Source organism: Sylvia atricapilla, chromosome 1, assembly GCF_009819655.1.
Source record: "Sylvia atricapilla isolate bSylAtr1 chromosome 1, bSylAtr1.pri, whole genome shotgun sequence".
NCBI lineage: Eukaryota > Metazoa > Chordata > Aves > Passeriformes > Sylviidae > Sylvia > Sylvia atricapilla.
Window position 1 is genome coordinate 116542587 of NC_089140.1, and position 19451 is coordinate 116562037.

The 19451-nt window shown below is 34.2% G+C and overlaps 1 protein-coding gene across 4 annotated transcripts in view; it reads right to left on the reverse strand.

Annotated features, from left to right (window-relative positions):
* ASPH (aspartate beta-hydroxylase) overlaps nucleotides 1-19451 on the reverse strand; it is a 110668-nt gene that overhangs the window by 78381 nt on the left and 12836 nt on the right. For 2 of the 4 annotated variants that reach the window (XM_066331679.1, XM_066331670.1), the window contains exons 2-3: nucleotides 15414-15560; nucleotides 13331-13399 (exon numbers count right to left, since the gene is read on the reverse strand). In XM_066331679.1, coding sequence (XP_066187776.1) covers nucleotides 13331-13399; nucleotides 15414-15560 — 216 coding nt within the window. Of the gene's footprint in view, nucleotides 1-13330; nucleotides 13400-14647; nucleotides 14800-15413; nucleotides 15561-18548; nucleotides 18793-19451 lie in introns of those variants that run through there. The other 2 variants (XM_066331687.1, XM_066331695.1) reach the window with 2 other exon arrangements.

A 19451-nucleotide genomic window follows, 5' to 3' on the forward strand; every position in this document is an offset into this window, starting at 1 on the left:
TTTCAAAATATCATGTGTTGACATTATGGCCAAAATTGTTTTAAAAAGGGTTAGTCACAGGCTTTAGATTAATTTCCTCACAAACTCATACCTGGGATATGAGTCTTTTCAAGCTCTTCCCTTATAGAATACCACCACTGCTGAAGTCCAGAGCTCTAACTTGATTAAAGTCATTATTCAGGCTTACTATTTCTAAGCCATGCATGGAAGAATAAGTAAACATTTTCTTTTTTCATATAAAAGGAAAAATAGACTCCAATTTCCATTTACATCATCAATGAAAATAAAAAGCACTCAGAAAAGTTGCACAAAGCCATATTTAAATTTCCAGCTCCTCTCCTCTTTTCATATTAAAATTAAACATTATTTAATATTTTAAGATACTCTTAAAAGCATGTGTTGACAAGGAAAACCGTAAAATTTTACAAGTATCAGTATACACAAAAAACCATCATACAGATATTTCAAATTATTTTAAAATATATATGCACTATGTTGAAAGATTACAAAATACCTTGTTCACTAATTACTGCTATTTCACTTGTTAAATATTCAGACAAGCAGTAATTTTATTTAAATCTGCTTTTATGAAATGAATAGCAGTAAAGTTCTCAGCAAATTATCAATTCATGACATAATTACATAAATCATGTAAAATTTAACATATTATTAATAGACCTGTTCACAAGGGAAGTATGTAAAATAACATATTTTAAAACATTAGTATTATGCAAGACCAAAATCCTGCTGCATCTTGATTTCCACCTGGACATGACCCCTACAAGGGGGAATCCCTACAGCACTTGTCAGCCCCAATTAGGCTGAAGCAAGATAGGTGCAAATCACTTGGTTTTCCAAGATAACAATTCCAGGGCATGTGACAAAATCTGGCACCTAAGGGAATTCATGGCAAACACTTAAGTTTTTACAGCATGGGGGCACACAAACAAATGTTCAGAATTCTATAAATCATGTAGTTGAACTTGTGGACTCTTATTCTGAAGTCTAATTAAAGTAGCTTCACATTTGTTTTGAGCTAAAGTTCCTTCTTTTTTTCATTCGATCCCACATTATAAATGTCCAATGCTAGCAATGTAAGAAGAAAATATACAATTTATAACATCAAATGTGGGTATAATAGAATGTCAGAAATGGCTACTATTGCTACTGTTAATTAAAAAGTTGAGTTCCAAGTTAACCTAGGCAGATAGGTTTACAGTATTTTTTAAATAACTGCTTTAAATAGTCATTCTATAAATTAAATACTCCTCTCAAAGTGGTTTTTTTTCATATAGTGCTTAAAGGTGCTCAACATGCTAACTTAACTGATCCTTTGAAGCTCAGAAATATTACAAAACATTCTTATTCTGCAATGAAGTCCAGTCATTTCCTCTGTTTTTCCCCATACAAACCTTCAAGAACATTCTCCACAAACAGCCCCCAAGTGACAGCACAGATTTAGAACTTACGGATCAGAAGAAAAATATATAAATACTATTTTTATTTAGAAAGATAAGCACTGAAAAAAAAAAAAAAAAAACCCAGGCAAAAAGCTCTCAATTTTTGAGCAGTTTCCCAGATGTTGACAAATAACATTCTCATATTTAACCATATATTGTGCAACCTGGCATGTGCAAATACTATTTTATTTACTTAATAATCCTGAGAAGTTTAATAGCCTTGCTAGACAAAAGGCTTTGCCATGTGAAAAAATTCCTGTAAGTAATTTTCTCCACAACCTCTACCTGCATAAACAATTTTAACTTGCTGCATGAGGAAACAAATGTGAGCTAATTAAGGTGGTTTACCCACTTAGATGTGAAAATGGGAGAGGCTACTTTGCATTTACTGTCGAAAGCACATGGGCCAGGTTAGCACTAAGCAGCTGAGAAACAGCACTTGCCACCCTTCTGCAATTTATGCAAAGCCTGGATAACAGAATATAAAGTGCCAAGTTTTAAAACACTAGGACTGGTGTTCAGACTCTTGCCTTAATTTATGATGTTCCATCAAGAATGTCCTTAACCACACAGAAAATTAGCAAAACATGTTAAAATTGCAGTACCAAAAGAGGAAATATAAATCTGTAAGCCAAAATCATTATTAACATTTTTTTATCTCCTTTTTATTTTCCTTTTCCAGAAGAACTGCAAGTCAGAAAAAATGATTGTTTGTATATCCCCCTGCACAAAATGATCACTATGATTGTGCATTTATAATATGCTATATTAGATATACAAGATCATCTGCTAAACAAAATTAGTTTACTGACAGAAAGTTAACACCCACTTACCTTAAACTGAGCTCAGAGCACTTGTCTTACCAAAGCCTGCAACTCTCCAAGTGCAAGTTTTTAATTCATACAACTAGCATAAAACCCCCCGAAACAACAAAACATCCAACTTCAGTATATTCCCCGTATGTTGCTTTAATATCTCTTGCTTATTTAACTGCCTAATGTCAGAAGACAATTCCAGATCAGATCAGATATACATGGTAGAAAGCATTTTCGTTTGCTTTCTACCATGTCACAGATGTTTTTGCCGCATCCTGTATGAGCAGATGTAAGAAACCAACAAGAAAATCTTGCCTTTATTAGTTTCATCTTGAGACATACATCCTAACCTAATCCTGAGAAAGACAATACTTAATGTATTTCATGCTACTGTGACATTGTTATGATAGTTGATGGAAACCTAACAGGGAATAACACATCTCTCCAAAATGACTGATCTGTACACAGCAGCTTTCCCCAGCTCTCAAATTACATTTACAATACAGGTGGGTTTTACCTCTCCCAGACGACCATGAAATGAAATTAAAATCTTTTTAATGCTTCAATATATTCTTCTTCTATGCTGCCATCTAAATGCAACCTATACCAATAACTTATGAAAATAAGATTTCTTCTATAGCCAGTCAATTGAGACTAACTAATAATGAAAATTTTTAAAGGAGGCAGGGGAGGAAATAGTGGCAAAAAAGTTTTGCAATAAGAATTTTAACAGATATGCAAACAGTGTACTCTTTATTCTCTTCAATTCAAAGTTATTCTATACATTATGAACATTGTGATTTCTCTCTGCCACATAACACTCTTTTACTTTCAAATTAAATACTGCTGAAGGTGGTCACAGAAATCTGGGGTTCAAAGCTTCCAGAAGTTTTTTACATTTCAGATGTACGGGTAATAAGGATTTTTTTTCCCCTATAAATTTTTTTTCATTAGTATCACAAGAAAGCAAGCAAAAGCTTTGCTACAAAGGTTAATGCAGTATTTTGTTTGACGACTGGCAATTAAAATATCAAACATTTACCAACAAATGACAAAGTAAAACATCCTACAGATTTCTAAAAATGTTGGACAAAGTGGAAGACTACAATTTTAGTCAAAGACATTTATCTCTGGAGTTCTGAAAATTTAATGTAAGTTAACTGTAAGGAATATCTAATGAAGAGGGTATTTAATGAAAATTGCATGTCCAATTTAATATAAAGTCAGTAAAGCATCATTCCTTGCCAGGTATAAAACTCAGCAAGTTCCTATCACTTAAACAATATATTTCCCATATAAAAAACATTGTTTGCTACTAATTTTCTCCTATTTTAAAATCCCAGACCAGAAACTGCAGGAGAAAGCCTTGCTTTCCAAAATGATTCTAAAATAATAGAAGGCAAAACACCATGGCTGGGAACTCACACTTTAACAATACCTTAAAAATTAATTTAATGACTGAATTTTTATAGTCACAAACAATCAAACTACAAATTTAGTTTTCAAGTTCCTCAACTAATTTCAAACAATTTGTGCCAACTCACAAACAAATTGGGATACTGTTCAGTTTTCTTTGCTTACTTGCACATCATGGTCAGCTTAACTTTTCTTGCTCTTAAATGCTTTTTTAAAAACAAATGAACAAACAAACAAAAAAACCTGCCACGCTATTATAACCAAAGCTTCAACTAAATCTTATTACCATCCTTACTAGCCAAGTTCTGCTTGTAATCACAGCCATTAATAGAATACATGAAAACCAAACTCCTCCATCTCAAACTTTCAGAGAGTTTAGAGGGCTTCGCTCACCACAGGTGAGGGTTCAATTGTTAACAGGAACAACCCCAGGCAAGAGTGAACACTTCTGAGAAGACTATTTTCCAGAAACAAAGTACCCTACAAAGCTCTTCACTTACACTGGTCTTTGCACTCACCCTTCACCCTTTCTCCCCTGACAAATTCCTCATTCCCACTGTAATTGTTTTCAAGCAGATGCCTACACGTTTAACAAAACCAACAAGGAAGTTGCACAATATCAAATCAGAGCTCTGCTGGCCTGCATTTCATATCTGCAGCCCAGATTAAACTAATTCACTGTTTACTGATCATCTATCTCAGTACCTGTAGCTTTCTTGTGGTTCAAGCAATCCACTTCCATTTCACTTGCCAAATTTCTGGTTTATCAATTAATTTTTTAACTATTTTGTATAAATTTTGTTATAAATGCCTATGATAAAGTTGGCTTTTCTGCAAGATGTGTACTATATGATTAATAACTTTGTGGTAAGGATGTAAGTTTTTATTTCTGCTGTTAGTAAAGAAAATTAGGCATAGTGGTAGTAGTGATATAGTGTGCTTAAACCGTCTGTTTGGCTGGGATAACATCCAGTGAACATTTTAAGAAGACTCTGCTATTGATACACCAACTATCAGCATCTCCCATCTGAAGAAAGTATGGACCAAGGCCCAAGCTGGAGGTGATAATGAAGACACAGCCAAGAAACACGCACGCTCTAAAAAGCGGACCCAAGGAGGGGCCATGCAAAACAGTCCCTGGAATATGGAAACTAGTTTATGGAAAAATATGAATATCCAACAGACTGATACAACAGAAAGGATATTTAATACAAGTTTCTAAAACAGCAGGGTGTGGACTTGGCTGAATGCCAAGTCACCCAGCTGGCTGTACTTTGCTTTTTTTCCTATCTCCTAATTGTCTTATTTTCTATTAAACCTATTTCTTAAAATTTACATAAAAAGTGAACCTCGTTTTTCACAAACTTCATTGTCGCCCTGAATCTTTAGCCTTCTAATGTTGTTTACATATTTCTTGTGGAGATTCCCACACATGTACCATAAACAAAACAGATTGTTTTCATTCCAGTCTCTAATGGACTGATGAATTGACCACTGGGGTCAGAGAGGTGTTCCTCTCATTTCCCAATCCTTGATCAAATCCCAAATCCTATTTAAACTTCAAATCATAATAAACTCTCTCTTTCTCTGCTCACCTCTGAACATGAGTGAGTGTGGCTCTTTCGTGTCCCTAACAGTGACACTTTATCATACAGAATTCCTATAACAGTTGCTTCCCTTCTATTTTAGCTATTTAGTTCCATTACTGAAGCATCTATGATGGAATTCAATGTTCCATGACAATGTTTAATTAACACTGAGAGGTATTATTATTCCAAACTCTTGAGATGAAACTCTTATTTCTAACTCAAACCTGCTTCTAAAATTAAGATTAAAAAATTCAAACAAAACAACCCAAGCTTACTTATTTCCTACATCTCAGACACTGCAAATTTCTTGCACTTGCTAACAAACTGCTCAGTAATATTCCAGATCTACTAGAGTTTATTTTTATAATATTTAGGGGTTTCTTTCTTTTCTTTGTCTTACACTTCATATATCTTGTTTTAAAAACCATTAAATTTATATGTTGTTAGCTCTCTTATATCCTAATCCCCAAATATTTGGAAGAATGCTCTCACGGTTCTATTTAATTCATAAACCTTGAGCAAAAGTATTAGCCCATCACATCATTTCACTTTATTAACACTAGCACATTTTTATCACTTTTAAAAGATCATATAGTACCCTGAATTGGATGAACTAGAGGAAGTTTTTTCAAAAAGGCATGTTAAATTGCTTTAAAAATGGCATGCCAAAGTAAATGAAATCTTATTTATTTAAAAAAAAAAGTTAAATTTTCAGCCTGCAACCAGTACTGTTTAAACTTCGGTATCAACTTCATACAAGAAACCAATACAAACTTAAGCAAAGCAGGCATTACAAAAAACAATTTTAATAGTAATTTGTTTGATTACATTATTCATGTTTTAAAAGGACAGCTCAGTTTCAGCTTTGATACCTGATACAAACTGCAGGACACAATTATAAACCTGCCTTTCTATACCAGTAACTTCATGATAGCAGACACAATTCACATACATGGAAAACATTTTTGGAACAACTGTCATAAAACAGTTTCATAAAGACTCCAATTTGCAAAACTACATTAAATATTTCAATTTCTCAAGGAATAGAAGACATTAAATTCTAATTTCCAATTAGTCTTTAATATATTCAGTATTACATTAGAAATACATAAAATCACAGCTTCCCACTTCCACAGAAGGCCCACCTTAAAAACTAAAAGAAATTTGGAACAGCCCTTGCAATGTGATTGTCATATTAAAGAAATGACTGAAGATTTGGTTTGAAAACAGACAAATCAGAGGGAATAAACCATATGACAGAGCAGCTTCTGAATACTAAATGTTAGCTAACTTAGAAATAAATGCTTCTGTAAAATTTTCAAGCACTTATAAACTAAGTGCTTTTCTTTGAACAAGTAAAAAGAACCTATCTGAGAAAGCAGTAAATCACAAAATAAGTTATTTATTAAAATTATATTTAACAAGAGAATTATCATTGTCATGTGTATATTAAGGATTAACATAATAATACGTATTTACAAAATGCAGTCATGCTAGAATACTTTATATAATCAAGGCTGTTACAAAATGCTTCAGTTAATGTTTGCTAGAAAGACAAATGTTATAGTGTTAACAGTACAGATTATTACACTTAAGCTTTGTAAGTTTTGTGCACAAAATGCACAAATTGAAGCACATACAGAAACCAACTACACAACCACAGATACATGTTTTATTCTACATATTTACACACCTGCATAATACTTGTCATCCTGTCACAAAAATGGAAAAATTATTGAAAGGCTTTCAACTACTGAAACAGCATTGCATGCCTAACTTTAGTTCAATCTTTAGAGCGTCCATTTGAGAAGTTCCCCTCAATGTCATAAATTCTTGCTATATTAAGATTGATGATTTCATGGACCTTTTCGAAAGCCAATCAAATTAGTCTTTCAGTCACTGGTTCTGTAAATCCAAAATAACACAAGTCTTTTTTCCCTGAACCCCTTCATTCTGTGACGTACCATCAACATCATCTGCAGCTTCGCTCTCTTCTTCTTCTAGTATTTCAAAAGGAGTCAATACATCATAGAGAAATGAGAGAAAGCCATAAAACCAATCAGAGCTTTCCTCTGCTAAAATATTAAGGACTTCCTCAAGGGAATCAATATTTTCATTACTGCCATCTTTGGTCAGGCCTATACAAGAATAGAGGAAAGAGAGAGAGAGAGAGAGGGAAGGGGAAAAAAGAGAGAGCAGTTAGGTGGAAAGAGGAAACTGTAAAAGGAGGATCTGTGAAAGACATCTCTTGTCACAGAAGTCTTTACTGGAATGCTAACTAGGAAATAAAAGGATGTTAAAAAAGTTGACTCTTTCCAATACAGACTGTAATTTGGGCAATAAGCATGCAAAATATTATGCCAGAATCTTACTTTAAAAAAAAAAAAAGAAGAGAAAAAAATGGCAGTAGCTTTGCTTTCCCTTCTTCCTAGTCCTAAAACTAAACCCATTTATAATTCAGGTTTTCTGCCACAGCATTCACCTTTAGACAATTTTTTATCAGTAATCTTCTACTACTTTAAAATCACTCAATTTGTTTTATTTTTAAAACCATCATGTTCAAATTTGAGAGCTTGCAACTGATGGCCAAGAACATTTAAAAGCAGAGTATATAAACAAACTTGTCACAGACACACTGTTAAGAATAACATTCTTATCCATGCAGAATTTTGATTTTGCTTAGAAGTGAGGATTCTAATTGCTGGGGGGCTGTAATTTTGCAGTTTGCTTGCTTGTTTGGTTTTTTAACATGCTTCTCAATCATTTTTTTCTATGATAGATTTTCTATATGATGTACTTGATCCTCGGGAATTATTTCCACACCTGAGGATATACAGAACACCAGATTAAAATGAATATGTAGCCAATACAGGGTATAAATCTTGTAATATAGAAAATCTAAAGCAGGATAAAGAGCTAAAGTAAAGAAAGCCAGAGCTGCAAAGATTGAGCTCATCACTGCTTAAGTCCCTAATATATATTAGGGACTACTAGTTACTATTAAATATTACACGACCAAGTGATCTAAATGGCATTTGTAAAGTGCAAATGAGCCATGGCTAATGCTTTCTTCCCCTTCTGTTTCTGGGTTGGTCTTGCCTAGGTTTGTTGGGTATTTTTAATTAAAATCACTGTTTTACAGTTGTTACTAAATAAATTTCAAATTTTCCATTCTAGGAAAAGCACAACAGAATGACCAGGCAACAACAAACAATTACTGGTATGCTTTAAAGCTGCAGACGGAGGAATTTCCCCCACTTCTAACCAGAACAAACCTTCATTTGTGTTGAAAAGACAAGCAGAAAAGTGAGCTAAAGGTGAAGACAGATTGTTGAAACATAAAATTAAGTGAACATGTTGTACATGCAGATTACAAAGCAATATTAGATGCAGGTTAATGAAACATTCAAGATAGAGAAGTTCATGGCAGAGACATTTAACACATTTCAACATGTTTTTCTTACAGCACATAGTGAAAATATCAATGATAATTCTGAAGAAACTTCCAAGTCCATGATATTCCACATCCTTGTACCTGGATGTCCAGAACCTCTACTTGAGTGACCAGCCATTCTCTTTAACTTTTCACTGGATAGCCCAAAGGTTTAAAAATGACAGATTGAATCCAGGAGGCAATCAAGGTATTATAAATATCCCTCTCCAACTTCTTCCATGGCTTAGTTCTATAAAAATTAAATTTTATAAACAACTTTATGCACAGTACTCAGTTATTCTAATTTGTTTTCAAAACTTGGATCATACAAGATGTAAAGACATAAACTAAAGTAAGGATATTTATCGAAGAAAGAAATCTCAATATAAGAATGAAAATTTGAATCTAAAAATCCTAAAAGTACAATCTAAGTTATAAATACAGAATTAATATTCATATCATTCTAGTCTATCAGAATCTCATATAAAAACAAAATGGGGGAAAAAATGCAGAAAAAACTCCAACAAAAGAAAAAAAAATCCAACACACTACTTCCAGAAGTCCTCAGGCTTTAGAAGTCATTTTGTTACACACGTGCAGAATCATATAGATGCCCCTGTTATTGCACTAAGTTAAGAATAAGACTTTGGGGCAATTATAAAATGGAGTACAGCAGCATATTTTCTTTGAAAATACTATGACTCCGAAAGGAACCACAGAAATTGCAAGACTGTGTCTTACAATCTTTGTTAAAAAAACACCGAACAAAAATCCCCTAAATCCTTTCTTTAAATTCTTTGCAAAAATTATCCAAGATTAAAATAATGGTCTTTGAATTTAACAAAATAAACCCAAGAACAAAACCAAAAAAACTCTCAGACAACATTTCAGAATAAAGAATAAAACCCACAGGATTTCATATGTGTATCTTGTTTTCTAAGAAAGAGTACAAAAAACCTGCCAGCTAATTAATACTCTTTTTTGTCTTCATTTGCCCCCATAATCAAGAACTGCTTTTCAAAAAATTGGTAAGCTCACAAAAAGCATTGTAACAAGTATCTGAAAATGGTGACAAAAGCAGAGCACCCATACCATAGTAAAGCAGGGACACACAAGATATAGCTACCTTATTTCATAAGAAGTCTTAACATGACAATTTAAATCCAAGTGATGAGTCCAAATATTTGTCTGTTCAATAGTTACCACAAGCAGTAGGGCACAGGACTTCCCTACATGCATTTAACAAGACAAAACCTTTCTACTCCTGTAAATACCTCTTTTTATGAAAATGACCACATTTTCATAAACCCTTAATATTTGAAAGTGCTACAGCAGAACATGAGAAAAATAGAGAAGAGCATGAAACTTATCCTAAACATCTGAACATTGCAAAAGCATTCTCTTAACACCTATTATCTCACTACAGATTCTTTGAATGTGCAATCTCAGTGTGACTGCCTGCAAACATATTTTTCTACAGCAGGTGAACAAAAGAAAAAAAAAAGATTTTTTACTTGGATCCTACTGCTTACTACTATTTGCTGATACACGAGGAGGGGGTTTTGCCATTTTCTGCATAGCTGGACTACCCTGAACTAAATGCACAAGAACCATAAAGGGATTGTTTTCTGTAGCTGCAGTTCCAAAACTGTACTAACGACTGCAACAATTTAAAGAGAATTTCTCAGAATATTGTTGCCTGTTAAAAGGGGCAGAAGTACAAAACAAACAGTTTGGCTCCAAAGTCACCATTACAACAGAAATTGCTATCCCTATACACTTATTTTGGTAATACCACTAAAGCCACTGCTTCACTCTACTGATTTAAAGCAAGGACAGATGTATAGCACTCCCCCTAAGAATAACACACATCTGAGGACAATCAGGATGAAGTGGACAAAAGCTGGGAAGCAAAGTACTGCAAACAGCAGCCCCCAAAGGAGCAGAAAGCCTCTCTTCCCATTACCAGAAGGAATTATGTAAACAGAACCTCAGAAATATCTACCAAAAAGACAAAATCTGCAAGATAATGGCAAAGTAGCTTCAACAACTTTGCATTTCCACCACAGATAATTGTTTAATAAATGCCACAATACTCCATAATTACTTGGGGTTGGTTGACTGGAGAGGGTCTAGGTTCTTTGGTTTTTTTTGGTTTTTGTTTTTTCCTTCTCTTACATGGGAACTGGGGGAAGAGGGGAAGAACAAACTTCTTGCACATCCTTTTGAAAATTCCACAAATTCCTCAAGAGAAGCTAATCATGAAGCCTGCTTTGATTCCAACAAATAAAAAAGAACAGCTCCTACCGTACCTTATACAAACAAGAAATAAAATAATAAATTTTAATTCTTCTCCTTAGGCATGACCAAGTAGCAAAGAAAATTATTAAATTATCAGCTACTTAACTATTATTTGAAATACAAAATAAACTCATGCTGGGAAAAGCATTTCTGAAAATGCTAATCAAATTAATTAAAACTTAAAAGATTTTTACCATTAATATGAAATTCAATCTTGAAATTTGTAGTGAAAACTAAAGGTTATGGAAGTGGACAACATTAAACCACTGTAAACACCACAGCTTCGATACTCAATACTAGTGCTGTAATACTAATGAACAGAGGAGAAAAAAGCATATGAATTCCTATCATTAAACACCAAACTGCAGTAACTCCTTTTGTACCAGAGAAACCACTCACTGTTATGGCAGTCTGACCCAGAAAAAAATCCCAGAAATAAGCCTCCAAATACAGCATATGTACTAACAAAATCCTCACAAACAAAAGGAGCTTTGCACTCAATATTCAGAAAGCAGGCTTAGTATTCAGTTTCCTTTACTACAATGACTTAATTCTGGAAGACAAATTCCTCAAGAGGGAATCCAGTCCTCTAGTTTCTGCATCAATTAAATCATTCCAGTCTGCATTGTGGTGCTCATTTTTTATTTTGTATTGAATTTTAAATGCAAACAAGCACACTAACTTACAGGGAAGCTCAGTTAATAATATACCATGCTAGTCATTAGAAAAAAAAAAATTTATATTCATAATTTTCTCAGTGTCACAAAACTTAAAAGCTTATCATTTCTTTCATACTGCAAAAATTATTCTCAAATTTAAATGAGATTAAATGCTATTTCTAAGCAACTTTTCAAAAATAATAAAAATAAATTTTGATTTGTGACCTTTTAAGGTCACATTTGAACTACAAGGTTTAAATGCATGGTAAGACAAGCTTATAATAGAAACACTTCCATGTACTGGCAGAACTCCCAGCTATATCAGGCTGCATAAAACAGAGATGGAACAAAGCACCAGAATGTTTCTGCCTGCATATTGCCATCAAGAAAAGGATATCCAGTTTCTAGACACTACATAAGAGACAGAGAAAAACAAGGATTATAACTATACCAAGAATTTTCTTAGTCACCAATTATAATTAACAACCAATCTGTAGCTCTGTAGCCATTCAGAGTGCTGGAGATTCTTTGGAGTGACTCTCACATTCACATCCCTGCAAACTGATTCCGTTGATTACGTGGCTTTTCTATCAACTGTAAAGGGATTAAACAAGTGAACACACATCCTCCCAAAAGATCGGCGTATTTCTCCAGATAAAAGTAGGAAAAATAAAATTATGATAAGCTGATTTTTACGGAGTATGAATTTGAAATAGCAAACCATAACATACTAATGTACTACTGATGACTTTGACTAGTTTGATACATTGCATTTTGTCCTCTGCTCAAGCTGTTAGTTACTATGGTGGGGAGTTCATTGCTTTGTTAATTTGTTTAATTTTACAGGTTTGTGCACTCAGCAGAGGTTTAAATTTGAACAAACCAACTAATGAAAAACTAAAGAAAAGTAGACTTAAGTAAAATTTCTACCATCAGGTATGCAAGAAGTATCTATTCTATGCTTGACTGAAGCTGAAGAAGGCAGTGCTTTAAAAGATGTAAGTAAACAACATCATGAAGCATATCTAGAGATTGAAATTTCCCTTAGAAGATACACAGTGAGCAGAAAGACATTCTCACAAGTTACAAGGAACAGAAGCCTAAACCCAGCGTTTCAATGCCAGAGAAGAAAAATTCATGTCATGTACTGTTTCTGAAGGGCAAAGAAAATGAACAGACTTGTGGAGAATTCAGAATAGAGGAACGACAATACAAAAATACACTACACAAATAGTCATCTAAGAAGTACAAAGGCATGTTTAAAGTAATTTTAAAATGGACCAGGCTTAACATGTTAACATTAATAATGTTTTCACTCTTGAAGCATCTTAGGTCCTGCATCTGATAAATTTATTGATAACCACAAACATCTTTCAACACCCAATACAGTAGCATCAATCACCTAATTTCAGAATCATCCTCTAAGTAATTAAATGCTTTCCACTAACATTGCTATATTAGAAGAAAAAGAACAAAAACTGCTGTGAGGTACAACTTGCATTAAAGAAAAAACCCATCACAATGAAACCAATTTAAGTTCTCAAACTAGGAAAAAACAAACAATACAGAAATACTGTTTTGACTTAAAAAAAAACAAAACCAAAGATGAACATGCCAACTAAATTATATAGATTGTTCCACCTGTATTTGTACTTGCCTAGCAATACTTTAGCATCTTCCACATCAAAATCTCCATCTCCGTCTGCATCATATATCCCAAGCTTGCCTAGAAGGGCAAAGAGAGGAAGAAAAGACAATTATGGATTGGGCCACTGTTTTCAATGTGTGATGGTTGACTGTCAATGCTAGGTTGTTATCATATGTTTTTTAACAATTCAGCTGTAATATCCTTAACTGCATTTAAGATTTCCTGGGAAATAATACAAATATTTTGAGTTTCTTTCTTTATTTCCTGCACTTGAGACCAAACACAAGTTTGCCTTTTCCTGCACACTAATTTTGCAGCCTGTAGATTTAAAGCAAATCTGTAATTATGTACTTGACATGGACATGCTTTGCTCAGAATAAAATTTACATTCATGGGAAACATTCAACACATTAAAGGGAAGACAATAAAACAAAAATTCGTAAAATAATCCACTTTTTTTTTTCTGATTATATGCTTCCTGCAATTCTAAATTCTCGGAAAAGAGATAGGTATATAGGCTTATAGTTTTTAGTGCCGAGTTAATAGCAAGTAAACAGCCTACTTCCCAGACAAAGGAAAACCATTCACAAATTTTACCAACAACTGTATAATCTTCCATGCAGACAAAAAAATTGTCCATTCTTTAGTATATGACTAAAAAATCCGTTTTCTAACTTTTTGTTTTTGAAACTGCAGCTTTATCAGCCCTAAGTTGATACACAAAAGAAGAATTCAGTTTCTATTAAAAGAGAATTTTCAGCATAGAACCATGGTATCCAGGATTTGAAGTGTCCTGGGACCACCAAACAAGTAGAGAGTTATCTAATTATAGGCTTGATAAAATTCAGACACAACTTTCAAAAGGATCAAACTCTGCAAAGCTTGCAGAACTTTGTGTCCTTTAGTCTGACAGTTTACTACAGTTGTAGTTCTCTAAATGGAGGTAGAACTTTCTTGCTATCAAAATTAATAAAATATAGTTCCTAATATGGTACTTAGAAAATAGTTTTGTGAATAAAAAAATTCGGATTTGGGTCTAGAATAGAAAAATATGTTCATCACCATTGTATGGAAGTGATCCATTAGAATGGAGCTGTATCTGTTGATGGATAAACACAGCAGACTGGTGCAAAAATATAACTCTCTAGAAATAAGAATTATATCATCTTCAAAACCATGAAGAATGAGACAGATGAGAAATGGCTGAGCTTCATGTCATTGCAGAAGAAGAGTAATTCTTAAAAAAAAAAATTAAAACCATAATAAAGTAAACCAAAACTTTCAGCCAAGGGACTTTAAAGCAAGCTTACTTCTCTAATATCCTACCTTGTAGGACCTCTGACAAGTTATAACGGAAATCCTTTGCTTTGGCTGCATGCATGGTAAAAATACAAAAAACATTATTTGCATCACTAGACCCAGTTAAGTTTCAAACCAGATGTTTTTCTGAAAAAAAATCAGTCCAGATCAAAAAAGAAAAAAAACATGTACCAACAGATTTGTAAATTTTGTAAAGCCACCAGGTGCAAAAGTGTATGTTGAATCCTACAACATCAGCTGTATGTATGGACACACATCTTGAAATTTGAGACTAGTTTGTAATCCTAAATATTATATTAACAGTGCTGTCATAAAATTGTCATATTGAGATACAATTATCACCACTATAAGCTTAAAACTGAGGTCATTCAACATCTCCCTTGTGAGAGGATGACTGATCAGCTGTCCTGACCCTACAGGCATCACAATCCATCAGAGCAGAGGTAACATTAGCTGTCCACTTCCAACCACTGCTGTGAGTTTCTGAGAGCTTAAATTCAAACTGCATATTTAGTTGACCTCTTAAATGAACTACAGTATACATGTTACAAAGACATCCTAGAGAATGTTAACATCCTTTTATGAGAATCCCATTTTAACATCATAATAGTGGTCAGCATTAAAGCATGTATTTTGAACTATACTGCCTATTCTTATCATGTAGTTAATTTGCAAACTCTACAGTAGACAAATCATCTAAAACCATGAAATGGTATTCATTTAATGCATATCATAGCACTATTAGAAAAACCTTAAGATTTACAATTCTTACCTAGAACTTCTTCATAATCTACAAGTTCAAACCAGACAACTGCTACTGATGTCCAAACTCCGAGCAAAGCAATTACCATAAACCAGGTAAAAAATGAGCTTCCAGAGAGGCCTTCTTTCTTTCCATTCTTTCCTCCATGCTTAGTCTCTGTTAAAATAAAATAATAAGAAAAAATGGACATAAAAGTTAGAAAATTATCATTGAGGATACAATTATAAAACTTAGTGCTTATGATTACACAGAATACAAGACATTTGAGCAACAATTTTTGATGGGTTTTGTTGTTGTGGAGTTTTTTGGCTGGTTGCATTTTTTTAAACTTCACCACCTTTATTTGCTTTCCATTTTACGGTCAATTACTGTGAGAAGCTTGATGATTGTCTAAGCAAAAGCCTCTTAACCAACCAAACACCCAAAAGCTCCCATCTAATTTGTCTTACAAGTTAGCTGAAAATTCTGCCTTGCTCCCCTCTGATGTGTATTTACTCAGAGCTTCACATTTTTGAGATGCTTCGCATTATTTCCCCGCAGTTCCCAGACGGCCACCAGAGGCCAGTATGGCCAGCAGAAAAGCTTTGCAAGAGAGGCATTTCTCCTAAAATGACTTTCAAAACTAGTCGAAATAGCTTACAGAACCAACGTGACAATTCAAACAGCCTAAGAAAACTCTAAAACCTGAACTATGTTAAGGGTAAGACTTCGAATTCAGAAAACTTTACCAACTAAAACCATCTTCCCTGATGTTAGAATTAAGCAGAGATTCACATCATGCTGAACAACCCTAGAATTTCAGTCCTATGTAACATAAAAGTAAAAGGACAACACAGATATAACACAAACCATGGTTTCATCTGTAACTGCACATATGGAAAGTAAACATATAAAAAATTACATATAGTTGTAAACAAATTACTGTGTAAGACCTTGACCTATCATATGTGTAGCAAGTTTCAAAGGGGCATCGTCACTAGACAAGACATAAATTGCTTGGTCTGTTGTTTTAGGATTGTTTTAATACAAGAGGGATATGTATATATATATATATATAAAAGTAAATAAATATGTACTTCAAAAGATGCCTGCCTGTGGCCTTCCTCCAAAGCTCAAGGTCTGCTCTTCTGCCCCCTGACATTACTGCTGCAAGAGCAGCACTTGGCTGCATTTTCAAGTCCATTAGTCTATTCCACTTTACTCCATTTTAAAAAACAACTTTTGCCTGCTCCGCCACATGCAGGCCTAGTAATTCAAGCAAAACTATTTCTTACATGATTTTGCAAGAAACTTTGTCATGAGTATTGTGATGGTATAAGTTGTTATCTTTATACTAATTCCAAATAATGTTTGATGTATTCATCAACACTGATCGTAGAAAAAGACAAAAAATGCTCTCAAAAGCTAAATATCGACACAATTGATTTTTACAATAAAATGGTGTATCTGAAAGATAAGGAATGAGAGGTGGGCGAATGACCTATTTTTGTAACAGGAACTATATATAAATACTCTCTGACCCTGCTTGCCAGCAGGTTTACAGCTGTAGTAAAATACTCTTTTATTACATTCATTGTACTTTATACCAAGTTCCGACCAATATAAAAACCACTGGCTCATGCCAACTCTTACTCAGCTCAGCATTTTACTGAAAAGAATCTATTAGTGCTACTCTCTTCAAAGATCAAAGACCAACTATTTCGTTTCTTCTCTACATTAAACATAAATGCCCAATAATATTCAGAAAGAAACTGAGGCAACTTAGCCTCACATCAGGCATATATAATTTACTACTGCATAGTGCTCTAATTATGTATGTGCAGGGTCAATTGTAACACCTCTCTTGTGAGAAATGTACGGGTAGCCTGAAAACTGAGGGACAGACAAGCAGTGTCTGCATTCAGAAATATGCTCAACTCTATGAAAATTACTTATAGTACCCTTGAACTGTAATGTTAATACTGAGAAATAAACAATTACTGTATGTAACAGCAGGGCTTCACTACACCTGTGTAGCAAGGCAGTCAATAAAAGCTTTGTATATACTTAAAATGAAACCCTAAGGTTAAAAACAGCTTAAATGATTCCAGATTGCAACTTGGTACTAGAGCAAACAAGAAAGAGGATCTTACTGCATTTACACTCATTCACCGTACTGTTTTCTACTGTTTGCTGCTATTTGCCTCTGAAGAAAGCATTTTTACTTATCAGAAGAACAGGAAAATGAAAGAAAGTACAACTTAAGTATTCAAGCAGAACTAATAATATTTTTTTCCAGTATAAAAGACTGTTTCACTCAAATTCCTCAAAACCAGATTCTGCTGTAAGAATGTATTTCACAATAGTCACAAAGACACATTATTATGCTGTAGCTTTCTACTTTACAGCAAAATTATTTACAAAATTCTTTAATAACAACTCAAGCACGACAGCTTGATCACGCAACACTTTTATGTAAATGGAAGTTATGTAACAAAAAAAAATTTACCTATGATCTGCACAAATAATGCTACTTGCAGGGTCAGAACAAAACACTGCAAGGACTGAAGCTGGCTCAGAGCTCATTCCAAACAGTTAATTCTCAACTGAAGCCCTTTCCCTGCACATGCTGCCAGCCATGTCAGAAGTAGGTCACTTGCCATATCTGGTAAGCCTGTGCTTACACCACCAGATGTCTTTCTGCAGACATCAGAAAGTCTTAAAGCATGGTCTACTGCTCAACAGCAAATCTATAAAATCCTGTATGTCACCCACCCCCCATTAAACCAAATCTAGCTAAAAATGTATAAAAACCTTTTTACATTAGCTTACCTTTAAGACCTGTAGCAATTTTACATACTCTAAAAATAACTTTGAAGTCATATATTTGAAGACAAAACAGTATCTCCTTTGTTAATGTATGCTCTATCAGGCAAAAAAATTTTTACAATTAACTACCAGCCATAAACTCATGGAATACCTCTAGTCTAGAGAACACATAATCAAAGAGAACAGAGGCAGCCTGTAGCACAGACTAGACAGCAAACTGGCAAGAAAACATACAACAGTAAGCCAGTTATTTTGCTGATTATAAAATCATACATAACTGGCATTAGCAAGTACACATTTTCCATTTGCTCACAAAAAGAAAGGTTAGGATTATACCTGTATCGTCAGCCATAACATTAGTGCTCGATTTCCACCAACAGAGCGAGTGTGTCAGTATTTCCAAAAATTATTGCTGAAGGCGGAATAAGAAATATCCTCACTGATATTCTCCTGTTTGCAACAGGAGCAAACAAGTTTCCTTAAAGGCAGCTCAGCTGGAACCTGAAACTGGACCCAAGAGAAACCTCTCCTCCAAATCTATTTTTAGAGCAGCTATCCTCAGGAGCCAAACGCTTTTCAGAACTCATATGGCAATCTAGTTCTGACGACAATGAAATTCACTTACTCCTCCAAACAGAGCATCCTGGGTAGTTGATCCTTTCCCCTCCCCTTAATCCTCCAACATCAAAAACAACAGCGAATGAAACCAAGCCCACTGTACTGTAGTACTTCTGCTGCAATTTATGCCACAGTGCCTGATCTCTAAGGACATTAAATCCATTCACATAAGCTGAAACACAAGTCTGGACACAAAGCTTGCGTGCTTGCATTTGTTGCATTGGCCCTCATCCAAGGAACTTTCTCCATGTTGGCACTCCCCTACCAGGCTCTGAGTATCCTGCAGAGACCGCTCAATTGAAACATGCTAACTACTTTATGAACAAAGAGACAAGTACATTCTATAATGCAGTTTTGAGTCTTCTAGAAGAATTACTTGAAACCAAGCTCACTCATTCATGTCAAAGGATTTTCATATCAGAACTGGACACATTGTATTTACTTTTGGCAGACCCTTTCCAGAAAAGGGTTAACATTAACTCACCTTACTCACCCCTCCCTTAAATTCTGACAAAATGCATACTGCCTGTACAATTTAAAGCTAATATAAACTAAAACACCAATACAACCTTCTCCTTAAGGACCAGAAAAAGAGCAAAAACTACTACATTTTCAACTTTT